At 39.3% G+C, this 15,906-nt stretch overlaps 1 protein-coding gene across 2 annotated transcripts in view; it reads right to left on the bottom strand.

The window, feature by feature from the left end:
- Nucleotides 1-660: 660 nt before the first annotated feature.
- Nucleotides 661-15,906, bottom strand: part of rasgrf1 (Ras protein specific guanine nucleotide releasing factor 1) — a 28,917-nt gene continuing 13,671 nt past the window's right edge. For both annotated transcript variants that reach the window (XM_044192097.1, XM_044192098.1), the window contains 17 exons: nucleotides 15,138-15,201; nucleotides 14,640-14,782; nucleotides 14,423-14,505; nucleotides 14,087-14,335; nucleotides 12,551-12,921; nucleotides 12,347-12,466; nucleotides 11,250-11,420; nucleotides 9,994-10,100; nucleotides 6,608-6,720; nucleotides 6,428-6,488; nucleotides 5,192-5,295; nucleotides 5,017-5,101; nucleotides 4,724-4,921; nucleotides 4,558-4,637; nucleotides 4,351-4,468; nucleotides 4,190-4,258; nucleotides 661-3,372 (listed from right to left, as the gene is read on the bottom strand). In XM_044192097.1, coding sequence (XP_044048032.1) covers nucleotides 3,280-3,372; nucleotides 4,190-4,258; nucleotides 4,351-4,468; nucleotides 4,558-4,637; nucleotides 4,724-4,921; nucleotides 5,017-5,101; nucleotides 5,192-5,295; nucleotides 6,428-6,488; nucleotides 6,608-6,720; nucleotides 9,994-10,100; nucleotides 11,250-11,420; nucleotides 12,347-12,466; nucleotides 12,551-12,921; nucleotides 14,087-14,335; nucleotides 14,423-14,505; nucleotides 14,640-14,782; nucleotides 15,138-15,201 — 2,229 coding nt within the window. In that variant the 3' untranslated portion in view covers nucleotides 661-3,279. The remainder of the gene's footprint in view (nucleotides 3,373-4,189; nucleotides 4,259-4,350; nucleotides 4,469-4,557; nucleotides 4,638-4,723; nucleotides 4,922-5,016; nucleotides 5,102-5,191; nucleotides 5,296-6,427; nucleotides 6,489-6,607; nucleotides 6,721-9,993; nucleotides 10,101-11,249; nucleotides 11,421-12,346; nucleotides 12,467-12,550; nucleotides 12,922-14,086; nucleotides 14,336-14,422; nucleotides 14,506-14,639; nucleotides 14,783-15,137; nucleotides 15,202-15,906) is intronic.

The raw sequence follows: 15,906 nt of genomic DNA on the forward strand, positions 1-15,906 counted from the left end.
CATGAGAAATGAAATGAAGGAGACAAGAACTTGCAATAACCTCAAAACCCCCTCTTTGTTAGTTTAAAGGTATTTTAAGGTGCTAAAGGTCAAATAGTCAAAAAGTCAGGTTCATTTGATAATGATTTGATACATTTTATGCACCATTTTCCCCATTAATGACTCAGTAAACTGTGCACAAAAGGCATAAAAAATCCTTAATTAATCAAGTCTACTGACTAGTGTCTCTATGAATCAACCAGTGAATAAATACCAACCCTTACTTTATTAAGATGTGGAATTCTTAATGTGCATTTTAATATAAAAAAAATAGGACATAATGTATAAGGATGTGTTCGGGTGAAATGATAATGTTTTGGCTTGAGGGATATAGGACAACTTGAAGCACCACCTCCTTCAAACGCTTGTAATGCCTCCAGACCTAAAATTAAGTGATCTTCACTTTATTGTGAAACTCTGTGGACATTGACACATTACTTGTGTTTCAGCACTGGCCCAAACTGTGTGTCCAACATAATGTATTTTAACATGTAACAAATGTACATTTTATGCGAGTTTATGCAATGCTTGCTAGGACAGCCTTTTAGATTATATTTTATTTCATACTGAGCGAGCATGATGTCAACTGATAGATGATCTACAAAAACACTTGAGACAAAATGCCCCTGATATAAAATGGATTTATTAGCAAGAGGTAACTGGGAAACATATTTTTGTTTATTTGTTGTTATTATCATCATCAAATCTTTTCTTTTGTCGTCTTTTCTTTTTTTTTTTTCCTTACAAAACTGGGAATATTTCTTAACGTGTGGAAACATGAGGGTTGAAAGATAATTTTCATACCACTGGGTATTGCTAACAGCAAAATGTTTATTTGTTTATATACCTTATAAGAGTATGTGCATGTATAAGTGTATACAGTATAAGTATATAGTTTTATTCTGTTTGTGAAGGTGTTGCATGCCTGCCGTATGAGCTTCAAAAGTGTACTGTACATACATAGTAAAAATACATACAAATATTCACAGAATAAGCACTACATTACTATATTCCTGCTAACAGAAATGGTTATAGACAGGATTACAGTATAAATGCAAAACACTTTGAAGTTGTCTGTTACCTCTAAGTCATGGTTTCAGGATCACACTGTTGTAGCGTTTTGTGTTTAAGCTTGAGATACAACTTTTTTTTGTTGAAAGGATTACACTGTTCCACATTGAGAAATATGCAGGGTTGCATGTACAAAATGTACAGCACATCTCAGTGAGGTGAATTAACAACAAAGTACAAAATACTTTCCCATGTTCATATAAAGAGCAAGTCACTCTCTCTTAACTACTACAAAAATAGTGTTTGAATGCTGCAGGCAGAGGTCATTCACATACGTTTTATCATAGTTTTAAACAGCAATGCATATAACAGAGTGATATACAGTCACGTTCCACAATCACTGGAACAGCAAAAAGGACAGATTGTCTTTTAATTACAGAAGAGCAACAACCTTTCACTCTACAGTAAGTATCGCCAAACCTCTATGTACAACATTTTCCACCGCATTTGATCGTTTTTTGTTGAACTCAAAAACCAAGAAACTTGAATTTTGAACATATGGAGAACTCACTGTTCTGTACCGGCGTATTTTAAGTGTAACAGTAACTTCAGATGACTAATCTCTCACCTTAAATCACAGCAAACTAAAGAGATGTAACCTTTCTTTATCACTGTATGTTGTAACACAACATATAACTGATTAGATAAAATAAAATAAGGTAACCAAGGTGAGTTTGGGCACCTTAAGTGACAACTGGCTATGAAGGAGTGAATTGCTTTAGAACAAACAAAAATACTTTTTTTTGGGTAAATTTTAGGTTAATGAAGACATGTATCCTAGAGCAGACGTTCCCAACCCCTGTGGACCGTTACTGGCCCTCGGAAAATTTGCTGCCGGACAGTGAAGAAACTGTTTTTTTAATTCTGCGAAAAAACATGAATAACTATAAAATAATGCATTTTTCATCAGCTCTTGTCACGTTCCCAACAACAATATGTTGATATAGTGATATATTTTGATATATTTAGCCATATGCTAGCGGTGTGGCTCGAGAGATGGCACTGAAATTTTGTACAAATACCCATGCTTACCAGAGGATGATCCCTTACCTTTTACTTTAGCGCCACCATGAGGTTCACCTTTGTGTTTTTGAGTGAAGTGTCTCAACAACTGTTAGATGGATTGCCTTGAAATTGACAAATGACATTCATGTCCCTCTCAGGATGAATTATAATACCTTTGGTGATCCTCTGACTTTTCATCTAGCACCGTGACTGGGTCAAAATTTTAATTGGTCCAATATTTTGCTTCAGCTGTATGGTTTAGTGTTAATTAGCAAATGTTAGCATGCTTTCACACTAAACAAAGATGGTGAACATGGTAAACATGAGCTTGTTAGCATTGTCAGTTTGAGCATGTTAGCATACTGATGTCAGCAGTTGGCTCAAAGCACTGCTGTGCCTAAGTAAAGCCCCACAGAGCTGCTAGCATGGCAGTAGACTCTTAATTAAAGACATTTATGAGTATGTGAGGTAACCAGTCCATCATCAGCACATTGAGCATTAATTCAGTATTAGTAACTTTGTTTTCCATCCGACTGGGCTGGTCCACAATGACATTGTTAATATAAAAACAGTCCGCAGTACAGTTGGGAACCCCTAACTTTAGAGTAGCGAGCAGTAAAGAACAAACACATCCCTTGTTTTAGTTTGTGAAGCACAGAAACAGTTATGCTTCAGGTACCTCACTGTCATCTTCTCTCTATCTTTAAATACAGTTCTCTGTGCTCTTTTACCTGATTTGATGCAGTTACATTTTTACAATGCTACATTGGTTGCAGAGAAACTCAGTCATCGATAAAACTCAAACAACGGCCCTTTTCTGAGCATGAGTGCTCAGAAAGTGCAAAGTCGACACAGTATGAGATGATGCAAAATAAGGTCATTGGTCACTAAGAAGACACAGTTGCGTGCAACCAAAGTGACCTCTCTTATTATGCTTGAAAAAACCCCAAAGAAATGAATAAAAATCCTTAAAGCAGGTGGCGCCATAGCAACAGTAACAAACCAAAAATAAACACTTAAAGATTTTGTGTCCTTAAACAACCTTAAACATACTATACAGAGAAGCAAACATCTTAAACATGTACAACTATACAAAAGCTGATGTGTATGTTAAATGATGTGTAATATTAACAGAGAAAATAATGTGGAGGACCAGCTTCCCCATCAGTTGGGCACTTTGGGCTCAATTCTGAGTGACGCTTCATACAGGCTTTCTTCATCCAGAACAAAGCTGTTATCCAGTAGATACTGGGCTACCTGAAACAAGAAACAAAGAAAGGCAAGTTTAAGGAAATTTCTTTCAGCCAATACTGTTCATTGTCTACTTTTTGGTTTTTGACCCCTTTAATAAAGCAATGATCACTTGTGACCCATCATCGCCTGTAGCATATGTCTATAGGTTATGACCAGTTCAACTAATGAGTGACACATAATCTGTCTGGCAATACCTTGGCCTGACATCCTGTGAAGCAGATGAGATTTCTGAGGGGTTGCAAGATGGTTAATAGGATAGAAATATTTTATATATCTGCTACTGCTATTTCTGTGCTTTTAATCTGCATTGTCGACCCATGGTCTTCTCATATGCACCTGTCAATCTACAGGTGTGTGAAAGTTCTGCACTTCTGATATTTCTGCCACACAAAATCAGGTATATTTTTCAGATTTTTTCTGATCTTTGCCATTTTCTTGAGAATTAGTGGATAATGATATACTGGTAATAATTTGACTTCTTCAGGCATCTAAAAAGTATTAAAATAAAACAAACTAAGAAAGATAATCTCTTTGGTTGAAAGATCCTTTGAGATTAAAATTGTCAGCATTTAAAACCAACATATCTGACAAAATTAAAGCTTTTAATATAACTTTTCTCCTTGGTCTGCCTAAGAGTGCCTGAGGAACACATTCTTTCTGTGATGAGTTCTTCAAGAGCACCTCAAGTTTCCCTGGATTTGCAGGTACTTGCAAAACTGATAGAGCACTTCTGCATTTGTTACAGACAATAGCTTTTCTTATGGTGTCTCAAGCCAGAAAGGTTGCGCACGACTAGTCTACAGTTTTGGTATTTATTTACCTTTGGTTGCAGGTCAATCTTGTATGCTGTTTGCTGAAACTGCCTGATTTCTCTGATTATGTGAGAAATCTGAAAAATATTAGAAACAAGATGTTAAATTCAGACTGTAAAACACACACTTGCACTAAATCTCTAATGTGACAGGACATTGAACATCTCACCATTCTCATCTTTGAGAAGTTGACCAAGTTGTCTTCGGTGTAGTTTGGCGTTCCCTCCTCAATGAAAGCCAGGTCAGTGAGGTACATCCCCAGATAGGGCACACAGGGAGGATCACAGCTGGTGGGAAAGAAACACACATCATCCACTTGTACTGCATGTTTGCTTTATTGATCCAGTACAAAACTGTGTCCTTGAACTGAACTCACTTCTTCAAAGCCTCTCTGAGGTTTTTGAACCTCCCCTCTGATGAGACTAGCTTCTGAAGCTTGTCAATCAATGCTTTTGTCTAGAAGAAAAGGTCATCAAGAACACAATTATTGATAACACTAGGTGCATTAGGAAGAAACAAACAACACATAGGGAGATACACACCTGCTTGGAAACCTTGAGCCAGGTCTTCTTGAGGCGGAAGACAGAGCTGCGGTTGAGGGAGGAGGTGATCTCAAGCACGGCGTTGTAGTTGTGGAGACAGCGACAGATGTCTGCTACAGCCACCCATTTCTCTATGACCGCTACTCGAGTGACCACATCCTCACAGCGCAGGATCTCTGTGGCAATAAGGTTGCTTATCTTGCAGAGGAAAGAAGGAAACAAATGGTTTACGCTCACTATTATGTTTGACAACCAATAAAAGTTACAGAAGCTGATTTTTGGTTGAAACATACATCATTGAAGTGCTTTGTTGTTCTCATGATGTACGGCGTCTTCTCATTTTTGTCATTCTTCATCCAGCCTTGTCCAAAGAATTCCCTGTGAGGTGAATAGATTAACAAACACTGAATTGGTCTGTGTTTTCTTCTTGGCCACAGACATGTACAGCTGAGATGTGTTGACACTCACGCATATGGGATGACCTTAAATACCAGGTGGTCCAGCAGAGTGAGCTGCTCTGCGATCTCCAACGCAGAGTGGTTCTCAAAGGGATCGGCCTTCCCTCCTTCCACCTAGGAGACACAAATCAGCCCGAAAATGATTAAAACTGTGGCAACTTAGCACAAAGTGACAGGTAAGTGAAAAACAGAACATAAATACTCAAACATCTGTTAATTTGATGTTGGTAAATGGCACCAGAATGCTCATGTTTAGAAAACGGGTCCATCAGTGATCAGCAAAATGGATGAGTGACAAAACTATCTATGTTAAGCTTTCTTTAGACTTGGCAAGGGTGCACTGATTTATGATATATGGTGAACAACGACACAGTAAGTAATAAAACTAATGTTAGCTAGGTTGTGGGTTAGCAAACTGTGCTGAAGCTAACAGCCAGAGAGGACGACACGGTTTCCCAGAGCCAGCAAACAGTGCAGACAGACAGTGATACTCACAACTCTCCTGCTACTATAGCTAACATCACAACAACAGCATATCTTGGCAAACTATAAAGTAAGCTGAATGTCCATGGGCAAGTCATTTAATGTTTCTTGACACACAAATCATGGCTGGCCACTTTGTTTATTTCCCATTTACAGAGCCAGTTTTTTTCAGCGCACACACTGAACCGTGAGGAGATATTCGCTGAATTTGACAAAAAGATGTGTAATGGATTAGAATCGCATACCCTACCTTTAATGTGGATTAGAGCTGAAACGACTTGTCGATTAATTAGATTAGTCGAGTGACAGAAAAATATCGGCACCAATTTAAGTAACTTTTTAAGCAAAAATTATCTTGTTCCAGCTTCTCAAATGGGAATATTTTCTGGTTTTCTTAGTCTTACATGGTAGCAAACCGAATGTCTTTGGATTTTGGACTGCTGGTTGACAAAAACCCCCCAAAAACATGGCATTTGGAGATGTCACCTTTTTCTCAGGGAAATCAGTCATTTTTCGGACAAACACTTAATCAAGAAAATAATCACCAGATTAACTGAAAATGAAAATAATCATTAGTTGCAGCCCTAATGTGGAGGAAGCGCTCTTATCCATCATAGCCCAACCTTGTGCTTCTTTTGACCTGTATAAATGTGGTTATATTTGCATATTTTTGTTACAATCTTTCTTCCTGCAGCTTTAAAACTGCTCCACACAAAACATTAACACTCACTGTATATGGACAGGAGCTACTGACTTCACTCACCAGTGGTGTCACATCTTCAAGGGTGATCTGATTGTCACCATGATCTTCCTGAGTTAGAGTCCTGACAGACATTAAAAGAGAAGGTCAAGCACTGAATTATGTACAGTATAATACATCTTTTCAAATGTTGGGTTTACATGATAAATTGTAGTCCCACAATCAAATGGCACACAACTGTACCTGATGATGTTTGCTGCTGCTTTCCTCTCCTGGGTCAACAGCTCAGGGTCATGCATCACTTCCTCCAGGAAGGCGATAACTTTTGTCTTCAGCTCATTGTTACTCTCAAAGTCCTGGAGAGGGACGGACATCACATCACATCACATCACATCACATCACATCACATCACATATACAGGTAGCTTGAAAACTACTGTATAATTACTTTTAACTTTTTATAATTAGTGATACTTAAAACTTGTCTCTCAAAAAATTATCAACTTGTGATGTTCTTTTTAGATGCAATTTTAAAATATATTATTGTGTTTATAATGTATTTATTACAGTTTTTCTTAGTCGCTTTGGTACATATCTCAGATCAAAATTGAAATTCTCAAAACTACCTGTTCAATTCTCACATCATTGTGTCACTTGTGCACATCAAAAAAGCAGTTTGTCATTTCTTTGAATAAGTTGCAAATGCTTTGGTACATCCATGCAAATGATTATGTACAATTCTCTGTTGTTTCCTACATTATCAGTTGCTTGTCATGTCATGTTGATCAAAATGTATTATATTGGGTCTCTGTTGAATAGTCTCACCCCCCACAACATTTAGGCACAAGCTCATAGCATAAGTCTTTACATGCAAAATGGTTGAACAAGTTATCATAATATGTCAAGCATATTTCTATACTTTCTATATTTCCATTAGACTTTTTTCTAAATCTGTCCTGAATTGGTAAATTGCTCCCAGGTGAATCTTGACTTTCTCTAACGAAGGTGCTTCTCATGAAGCATCAACTAGCAGGTATATATATAGCCGGAGCAACAGAATGTTACAATGTTTGACAATGGAAGGACAAGGAATTGGACGGGGTCAACAGCCAGAGAGAAGACGAAGAAGAGGAGTGAGGCTGCGTGGTGGAGGAGTTGGAAGGCAAAACCGAGGAAGAGGCAGAAGAGGCCGAGGACATATGCGCGTTCCTGATGAGATTAGAGCCACACTCGTAGACCACGTTCTCAATCATGGGCTTACAATGGCCGAGGCTGGTCGAAGGGTGCAGCCAAATGTTGGAAGAACAATTGTGTCCTCGATTATTCAGACTTTTCGTCGACAGAATAGGTATGTAATCTAACAATAGGCATTGTACACTGTACTTTCCTTACTAATTTTTTTCCCACATAGGACTGCAAGACAAATTCACAGGGCAGAGGAGGAGGCCATTTGCACCATGGTAATAGAAAACAATGCAATAAGACTAAGGGGGATAAAAAGTGTCATTATACAGGACAACAACATCTTTCAAAACAACAGTCAGCATCTCAACCATTGATAGGGTGCTGAAAAGACACCAAATGAATATGAAGCAGCTCTACACTGTTCTGTTTGAAAGAAATGGTGAAAGAGTGAAGGAGCTGCGTTACCAATATGTACAGGTAAAACATGTATGAGCATGCAGCAACTGTACCTCAGAGTAAACAGTACAACATTGTATAGTGATATACAGTACAGTAAGTGTGAACTTGACACATTGCATCTTCTTTTCTACAGCCATAGCAAATATGTGCTGTATACATTTGATGTAACTGTATCTTGGCCAAAATGAAAATGCATGTAATTCATAAAACTCATTTTGTGTCTTCTGGATATAGCGTACAATGGAACTGGAAGCAAGTGAATCACCGCACAGCTTCCTCTACATGGATGAAGCTGGCTTCAACCTAACAAAACGTAGAAGGCGTGGTCGAAATATCATCGGCCACAGAGCTACAGTTGATGTGCCAGGCCAACGGGGCGGAATCATAACCATGGGTTGTGCAATCTCTGAGAATGGTGTGCTAACGCATATTCCCATTATTGGGCCATACAATACAGAGCGTCTTGTCACCTTTTTAGACACTCTCTACAGGGATCTCATCCCTGAACAAGAGAGGGGTCAGATTGGAGATGACCTGCCAAAGTATGTGATCGTTTGGGACAATGTCAGTTTCCATCGTTCCAACATCATCAGGCAATGGTTTGCTGCCCATGACAGGATGCTGATGGAGTTCCTCCCACCCTACTCTCCATTCCTTAACCCCATTGAGGAATTTTTCTCAGCATGGAGATGGAAAGTATACGATCGTCAGCCACATACACAAACGACCCTTCTGGCTGCCATGGATGCAGCATGTGACGACATCACAGCAGATGCTTGCAGAGGCTGGATGAGACACTCAAAAAGATTCTTTCCACGCTGCATTGCAAGAGAAGATGTTCGTTGTGATGTGGATGAGAATTTGTGGCCTAACAGACAGGATCGTCAAGAGGTGTAGGAAGATTGTAATTCCTTAATGTAATTTCTACAGCACCGCATGTACAGTTTTTCCTATGTTCACATTTCTTCTTTAGGTTTTTTTTTTGTGTGCTATTCAGTGCTGTCTTTTCATTTCTGTATCTCAATGACATGTTCTGTCAATAAAATACAGTACAAACAGTAAGAGTGTAAATTTGAATATTTTCCATTCTCTTGCAATTACACTCACACATACACTGAGATGTAACTTACAATTGACAATAATTGTCATCAAAACTTTAGCCATAGTTTCCATCAGAACGTCCCTCCAGAGTAAACTGTTATATTGACAACATGACTAAACAATTTGACTGTCTTATCCGTACACAATGACACAAGGACTTGTCATTCTGATGGCACTGACATGTTCATTGACACAGATATTTACTTTTGAGAGATGAACTAAGGATTTTGAGTAAGAGATTGGCTTTTGCAGGTTATCCATGGTGTTTTGCTATTTGTACAAATTGTTTTGAGAAATGCACTTACTGTTTTGCAAATTGTGAGTTTGATTCGAGAAATGTACCAAAGCAACTGAGAAAAACTGTAATGTATGTATTTTTTAGAGAATCCATTTTTGCTCAGTTTTCATGTCTACTTCTTCGTCTGTTACTGGTAAAACATTTCCCAAAGATACTTTTAACAGTCCTCAAAGAAAAGGGCTCTCTGTGCAATATATAACTAGGTGGAACATATGCAATTTCGTATGCAATGAAAATGGGTTTTGCATATCACGTTACCAAAGACAAATCAGATGGTGCACTTCTCGGTTCAGCAGCTTGGCCAAAGGCATCCTGGTACATGGATAAAATCTCTACACTTCCAAGAAAGGAACCTTCATTTTATTTGAACCGATTGGATGGTGGAAATCAAGTGCTCAAGTTTTTTGTTTAGTCAAAATACATGGGGTTCATGTTTCACTGCTACAACAGCTGAGGCCATTAATTAATGAGTATATGAATATGTAAACAAGACCAGTGTTAATATGGCAGTGTTCCAGCACGGGAGCCATACTGAAGTTAAGAACTGTGCCTATAAATGTGGCTTGAATTGTGTTGGGATGTTTTACCGGAGAGTGTTTGGACACCCAGTGCCTCAGGACATTCAGGACTCTGTTGGTCGCTGCTCGTCTGATCACAAACTCTTTGTCTCCATTTCTCTGATCTGTTGGGAAGCCTGCAGAAAATATATTACAGTTTTTTCCAGTTGCTAACAAGCATTGTTCAATACTGAAACCACATTTTCAAAACTCTTCACACAGTCAGCGAAACAGAAGTCAATGCAGACCAAACTGTGAACCACTTTTCATTGCTTTCAGACAAAATGCATTCAGTGACCACACTTTTCAAAATTCAGGAACTCTTTTCCCATTCGTACACCACAACATGCAAAATACTGTGTATTTTCAGCACATTTTTTAATGCTAACACACTGCATTCAAAATAATTACAAACACATTCAAAACAGAATGATGGCAAATTCCAAGCATTTACGCAGTAATTATTTTAAAATACTGAAAGTATACTAAAATACTGGAGGCAATGAAGACATTTCTCCTGAAGGCTGCCAGGGATGGATCAGACATCCCAGGAGGAACTTTCCAAGATGCCGGAGACGACATCAGATGTGATGTTGATGAGAACAGAGAGAGCAGACTAGAACCATCACTGTAATTTACTGTAACGAACAACTACACATGTTGTTACAGTAATGTGTAGAAAGTATTTTATTTATTCTTTTTTTTATTATCATTGCAGCCCTGGAGTTTTCCCCCCTCTTTTTTTCACCTTTTGGTTATAATTTTCAAGTACTATATTCTTATAAAAAAAATGAAATTTTGATTAATTCCTGATTCATTCGTGTTACAGATGCTTTCAATAAAGTGAAATTGTGTTAAAAGAAAAGTTCATCAAACATGTAATGCTCCCTGTTGTTAGTGATTTTTAGGTCAGTGTGTTGTGAATGAAATGTGTGTTTTCTGAATGAGAAGTGTTGCCAGTGTTATGTTGGTCTGAGTGAGTTTTGTAGGTGAGATTAGCTGTTTGGCCAACATTCATGCTGGTAATGCAGACTGTGTGAAGAGTTTTGAAAATGTGGTTTCAGTATTGAACAATGCTTGTTAGCAACTGGAAAAAACTGTAAGCTCTCATCACTATAATACACACAGCTTTGGCAACAAAGAGCAACAAAGTTTGGAAAATCCATAAATCTATAATCAGTGCAAATTGGACCTGACATGTTGGAGTTTTGAAATTCTGGACAGCAATGTTATGTTAACCTGTAATGGACCTTAGTCCTAATGGAATAGTGGATAGGTGTGTATACCAGTACTGGCAAGGGACATCCTTCGATATTTTTCCTTGGTAGGTGTTCCCTCATTGGCTCCAGCAGTAGCAATAGCAAAGGCGGAGGCAGCAGACAGGGCACTGCGGTTGTTATCTAGCTCTCGACACGAGGACATCACCATGCCATTGTTGTATGAAAACAGGGAGAACTCTGCAGGGAAGCACAGTTAAAGAGAAAATAACCCTCTGGAAACTGGCAAGAGATTGATTTTGGGGCCATGTAAATTAACTGGGTAGTCAGTTTGAGGAAAAACATAACAAAACTATACTACATAACTGAATCTGTATAGACTGCAGATGTGTTCAGACTCCACTAGGGGGCACTGCAGGCCAACACAACTGTTTCCCACCAGACTTTACAAGAGGCTTTGATATTCAAGATGGTTGCAGCTAAATATAGCCACCAAATATCAGCATAACAGAGGAATCAACAGATTCTCTGCAGTCTGCTATGTTTAAATCCTGGGAACATAGATCATAAGCAGCTAAGAATCCTACACCATGTGAGACACTCATTCCTTTACAATTTTAGTTAATTCTTTATTTCACACAATAGATTCTTTTAAAATCTATTGTGTGATTTTGCCATAAGGCACAGATAATCTTGGCTCCAGTGAAACAGCCTCATAACTGGGGGCGGAAGGGAAAACACGGTGTCGATGTAGTTGCTGTGACACAAGTTTCCTTAACACCTACTGAAGTCAAGCATTGGCTTTCCCCACATGATCATAATCATAAACCAATTTATATGTTATATGAATTATGCTACACAGTAACATGTTTTGTTTTGCTTTTTCACACAAGAAACATTAACAAGTTGACCACTGCAACCTTTTGCAAAGTGAGAGCTAATCCATAAAACTAATCCACAACCTATATAAAAAAAGAGCTAAAAGAGTTTCAGCTACAAGCTTTGTTTGTATTATGTAGTCTGTTACTGTGGTCAAACAAAATAGTGTAGAGGACTCAGTGATGAATGTGGAACTGGCTGGGGCTTTGGATACAAGTGGCACGTCAGTGTGTAGTTTACAAGCTTGGATATGAAACTGTTGAGTCATAAAAGTGGACACAATGTACCTGAGGAGTTTTTGCATTTGACGTTTTTTGGGGTGGTTGGTGACTTGGTGGGAGAGGCTTCTGGGTCCCCGTCATCACTCTGGTTTTGATCATTGTCACTTTCTTCTCGTACAGAGAGATCTGTATCGTAACAAAATTATACGGATCGTTAAAAACATCATTACAGCAAATCAAAATTGGAATAATTGGCTCTAGTTGACCAACCTTGTTTGGACACCAAGGTGTCTTCCACCTTGTCCTTCTTGTCCTCTCCCTCATCAGGGATTTTGCTCGCGATAGGGCTGGATACGTACAGTTTGTTGATGTCCAAGGTGGTCTTGCTGAATGGGGACATGGTTGAGTACATGCTTGCATAGCCATTTGAGGAGCAGCTGAGGGCAGCCAGGTCAAGAGCTTTGCCCCCAGTGATGATGGGGATGTTGAGGGAGAGCTTGCGCCGGCGGTTTGGGGATGAATTCTTGGTGATAGCGAGAGGAGGAGGGGAGGAGAACTTTCTGCTGGCCCTCGGGGAGCTGGGAGGCTCTCCATACAGGAGTTTACTGTTCTGACTGCTGGCAAAGAATAACTCCAGGGACCTGCATCAAGGGAGGAAATATGCATTTGAATTTAGGACATAGGAATATGTTTCTTTGATATTTGGTAACTATACTCTATGTTTAAAGAGCTTAGCTACAGACACAACACCTCCTAAATGATTTATGCAAACCAAGTCAGCTCAGCAACCAGAAGTCTCTTTGCAGCCACGTCTCATGGTTTTAGAGCAGGATGCAAGTTGCAGTGTTGCAGAAAACCTCTCCCACTCCCTGCCACCCTCCTGGGGACCTCACGGGTTCCCATAAATAGCACAGCGAGTGATAGTGTGCATGGCCACTGCTGACACATGCAGCCAAGTGTAGGTGTCTCACAGTGACATGACAAGCGCCACGGGAGAGCATGCTGCAGGGCGTGGGCAGGGGGAGGTCCCCCATGATCTGAACCCTACAGTGGGGCCCTCGCTCTATAGGCCTGTGGAGCGGTGAGTTAGCCCCACTGCAACACTCCGTCAATATATCACACTATGGATCTTTTGCAGACAAGAAGAGAGGGAGGGAGGGGAAGGTGGGGTCCTGCAGCACCAAGGTTGGTTTCCATAGAGTGACAGAGCCCATTTGAGACACTCCCAGGCAGGCAGGAGAGACTGGACCCAATCTGTCTGTCTGTCTGTCTGTCTGTCTGTCTCTCTGTCTGTCTGTCTACCTATCTTTCTGTCCACTACAGCTTCACATATGTTCATTCATATTCATCAGTCATGCGACCATTTGAAATTTAATTTATATGGATGTTGCTTGGGCTCCTTTCCTGAAGTCCTGAAGACTCCTCAATCAGCAATTTCACCAAGTTGTTGTTTAACTCCTGTACATACATCCAGCTTACAATCTTGTAAGAGCTGCTATTGAACTGAGATTCCTCAGGGGAAACTACTCATAATTTCTTAAATTCTTACGTTTAAAAACAGAAATAAAAAATGTATATGGCTGCAGTTAAACCTGTTCAACCTGCAAGCTCCTTGGCTCCTGCACATGCCTTGCATTGATTGAGAGGACGACAAAGCTTCACATTATTATAGATCAATCTCATTTTTATGCAGTATGGTAAGGTCTGGAAGGATGTCAAACACATCAAATAAGATGTGTTTGTCTATTGTAAATGCTGTCGACAACCTGGCAACATTAGAATCCATACAAATGTAATCTGACTCACCGAGCAGGTATGGCACTGATGGGCTTTTTGTAGATGGTGATGAGCTTGTCTAGAACCACATCAGCGGTGGTGAACACGCGATAGGAGTGCAGGAAGGTGTTGAGGAAGTCGATGGAGAGGAAACGGAGGTCGGTCAGTCTCTCCAGCAGGCGCTCGACACTGGCGTAGCGGATCTGCAGCACCTTGCAGGAGTTCATCATCTTACTGAAGCGGATGTCCACATCATCGCAGTACAGACTTGAATCTGACCTGCTCAGAAAAAAAATCTGAAATAAATGCCAGAAAAAAGGAGAAGCTGCAAAGAGTTGCATATATATGCATAAAAATAAGGCTTACTTAATCATCTGTGGCACTGTGACTTTGGAGTTGTCTTCAAAGGCGTTCATCATCAGCCCATTGCAGCGGATGTTGTCTATGCACTGTAGGACAGATGTATTAGAAGTAAACAGAGAGGACAGAGGAAATGTTAGTGAGTTCTGTAACATGCAGGCTTTCTGCCAACATCCTCGGTTTCACGTCTGACTGCTGGAGACTGTGATGCATGTTGACGTGCCTGGCTGATGTCACTGGTCCATGCAGACTTCTCCTGCCTCGAGGAGGCCACCAGGATGACTGTGAATGACTGACTGTCCTTTGGCTCCACGACAATTTTGAAGTCCAGGTGCTCCATGTCCTGGCCGCTCTTGTCTGATTTGGCTTTGAGGCAAACACAAAGACATAACTAGATGTAATTTTTCTATGAATACACATAAACAGTAAATATATAAATTCAATACATTTTAAGTGTTTATACTGTTTCTACAATAATAAAAAAACAAAGTAAAGATCAATATTTGGCTAAAAATGGGGGACTCAGTCATCATTTGGCTTTTTTTTTTGTCTGTATTACTTTCTAGTGGCACTGCCTGCCTTTGGAGCACTATTTTTCAATTTTTCGAAATATTCATTATAAAATATGAATACATTCTGGCACACTGTAGGAATCATACATTATCACACATGTTACATACGATGCTATATCTGTAAGCTGCTATATGAATAAAACACTCACACTCATCATCTGTTCCCTCAGGGTCCTCCATAAGAGTGCAGTCTATAAGCGAGACTACTCCATTCTGAAAACAACATACAATATATAATATCTGGTTTCTTCACACCAGCCTCATTTGACTCAACATGCTGTAACATTGCATAACCTGAAATACATTTACACTACAAAGTTCAAAGTTCATCAGCTGACCACTACCATGAATTTTAGAATTAAAATGATCTTTCAAAGTGCAGATACAGATGTGATTGTGAAAAAGGCTCAGCAGCTTCTCTACTGCCTATGGAAATTAAACTCCTTTGGGGTAGATTGGGAATATTGACTGAATATTGACTATAATGTTTTATACCCATATTTTATATTTAAAGTATCTTAACGTTTTCATTTATTTGCATTTTTTTTTCTCCCTTTGTCAAAGAGACAACAATCACTTGCAAGGTGTCATTACAGTTTTTTCCAGTTGCTAACAAGCATTGTTCAATACTGAAACCACATTTTCAAAACTCTTCACACAGTCTGCATTACCAGCATGAATGTTGGCCAAACAGCTAATCTCACCTACAAAACTCACTCAGACCAACATAACACTGGCAACACTTCTCATTCAGAAAACACACATTTCATTCACAACACACTGACCTAAACATCACTAACAACAGGGAGCATTACATGATTGATGAACTTTTCTTTTTTAAAGTTTCAGTGATTTTCCACATAAATACTGTAACACAATTTTACTTTATTGAAAGCATCTGTAACACGAATGAATCAG

The sequence above is a fragment of the Siniperca chuatsi genome, linkage group LG4, assembly GCF_020085105.1.
Source record: "Siniperca chuatsi isolate FFG_IHB_CAS linkage group LG4, ASM2008510v1, whole genome shotgun sequence".
NCBI classification, from domain to species: Eukaryota; Metazoa; Chordata; class Actinopteri; order Centrarchiformes; family Sinipercidae; genus Siniperca; species Siniperca chuatsi.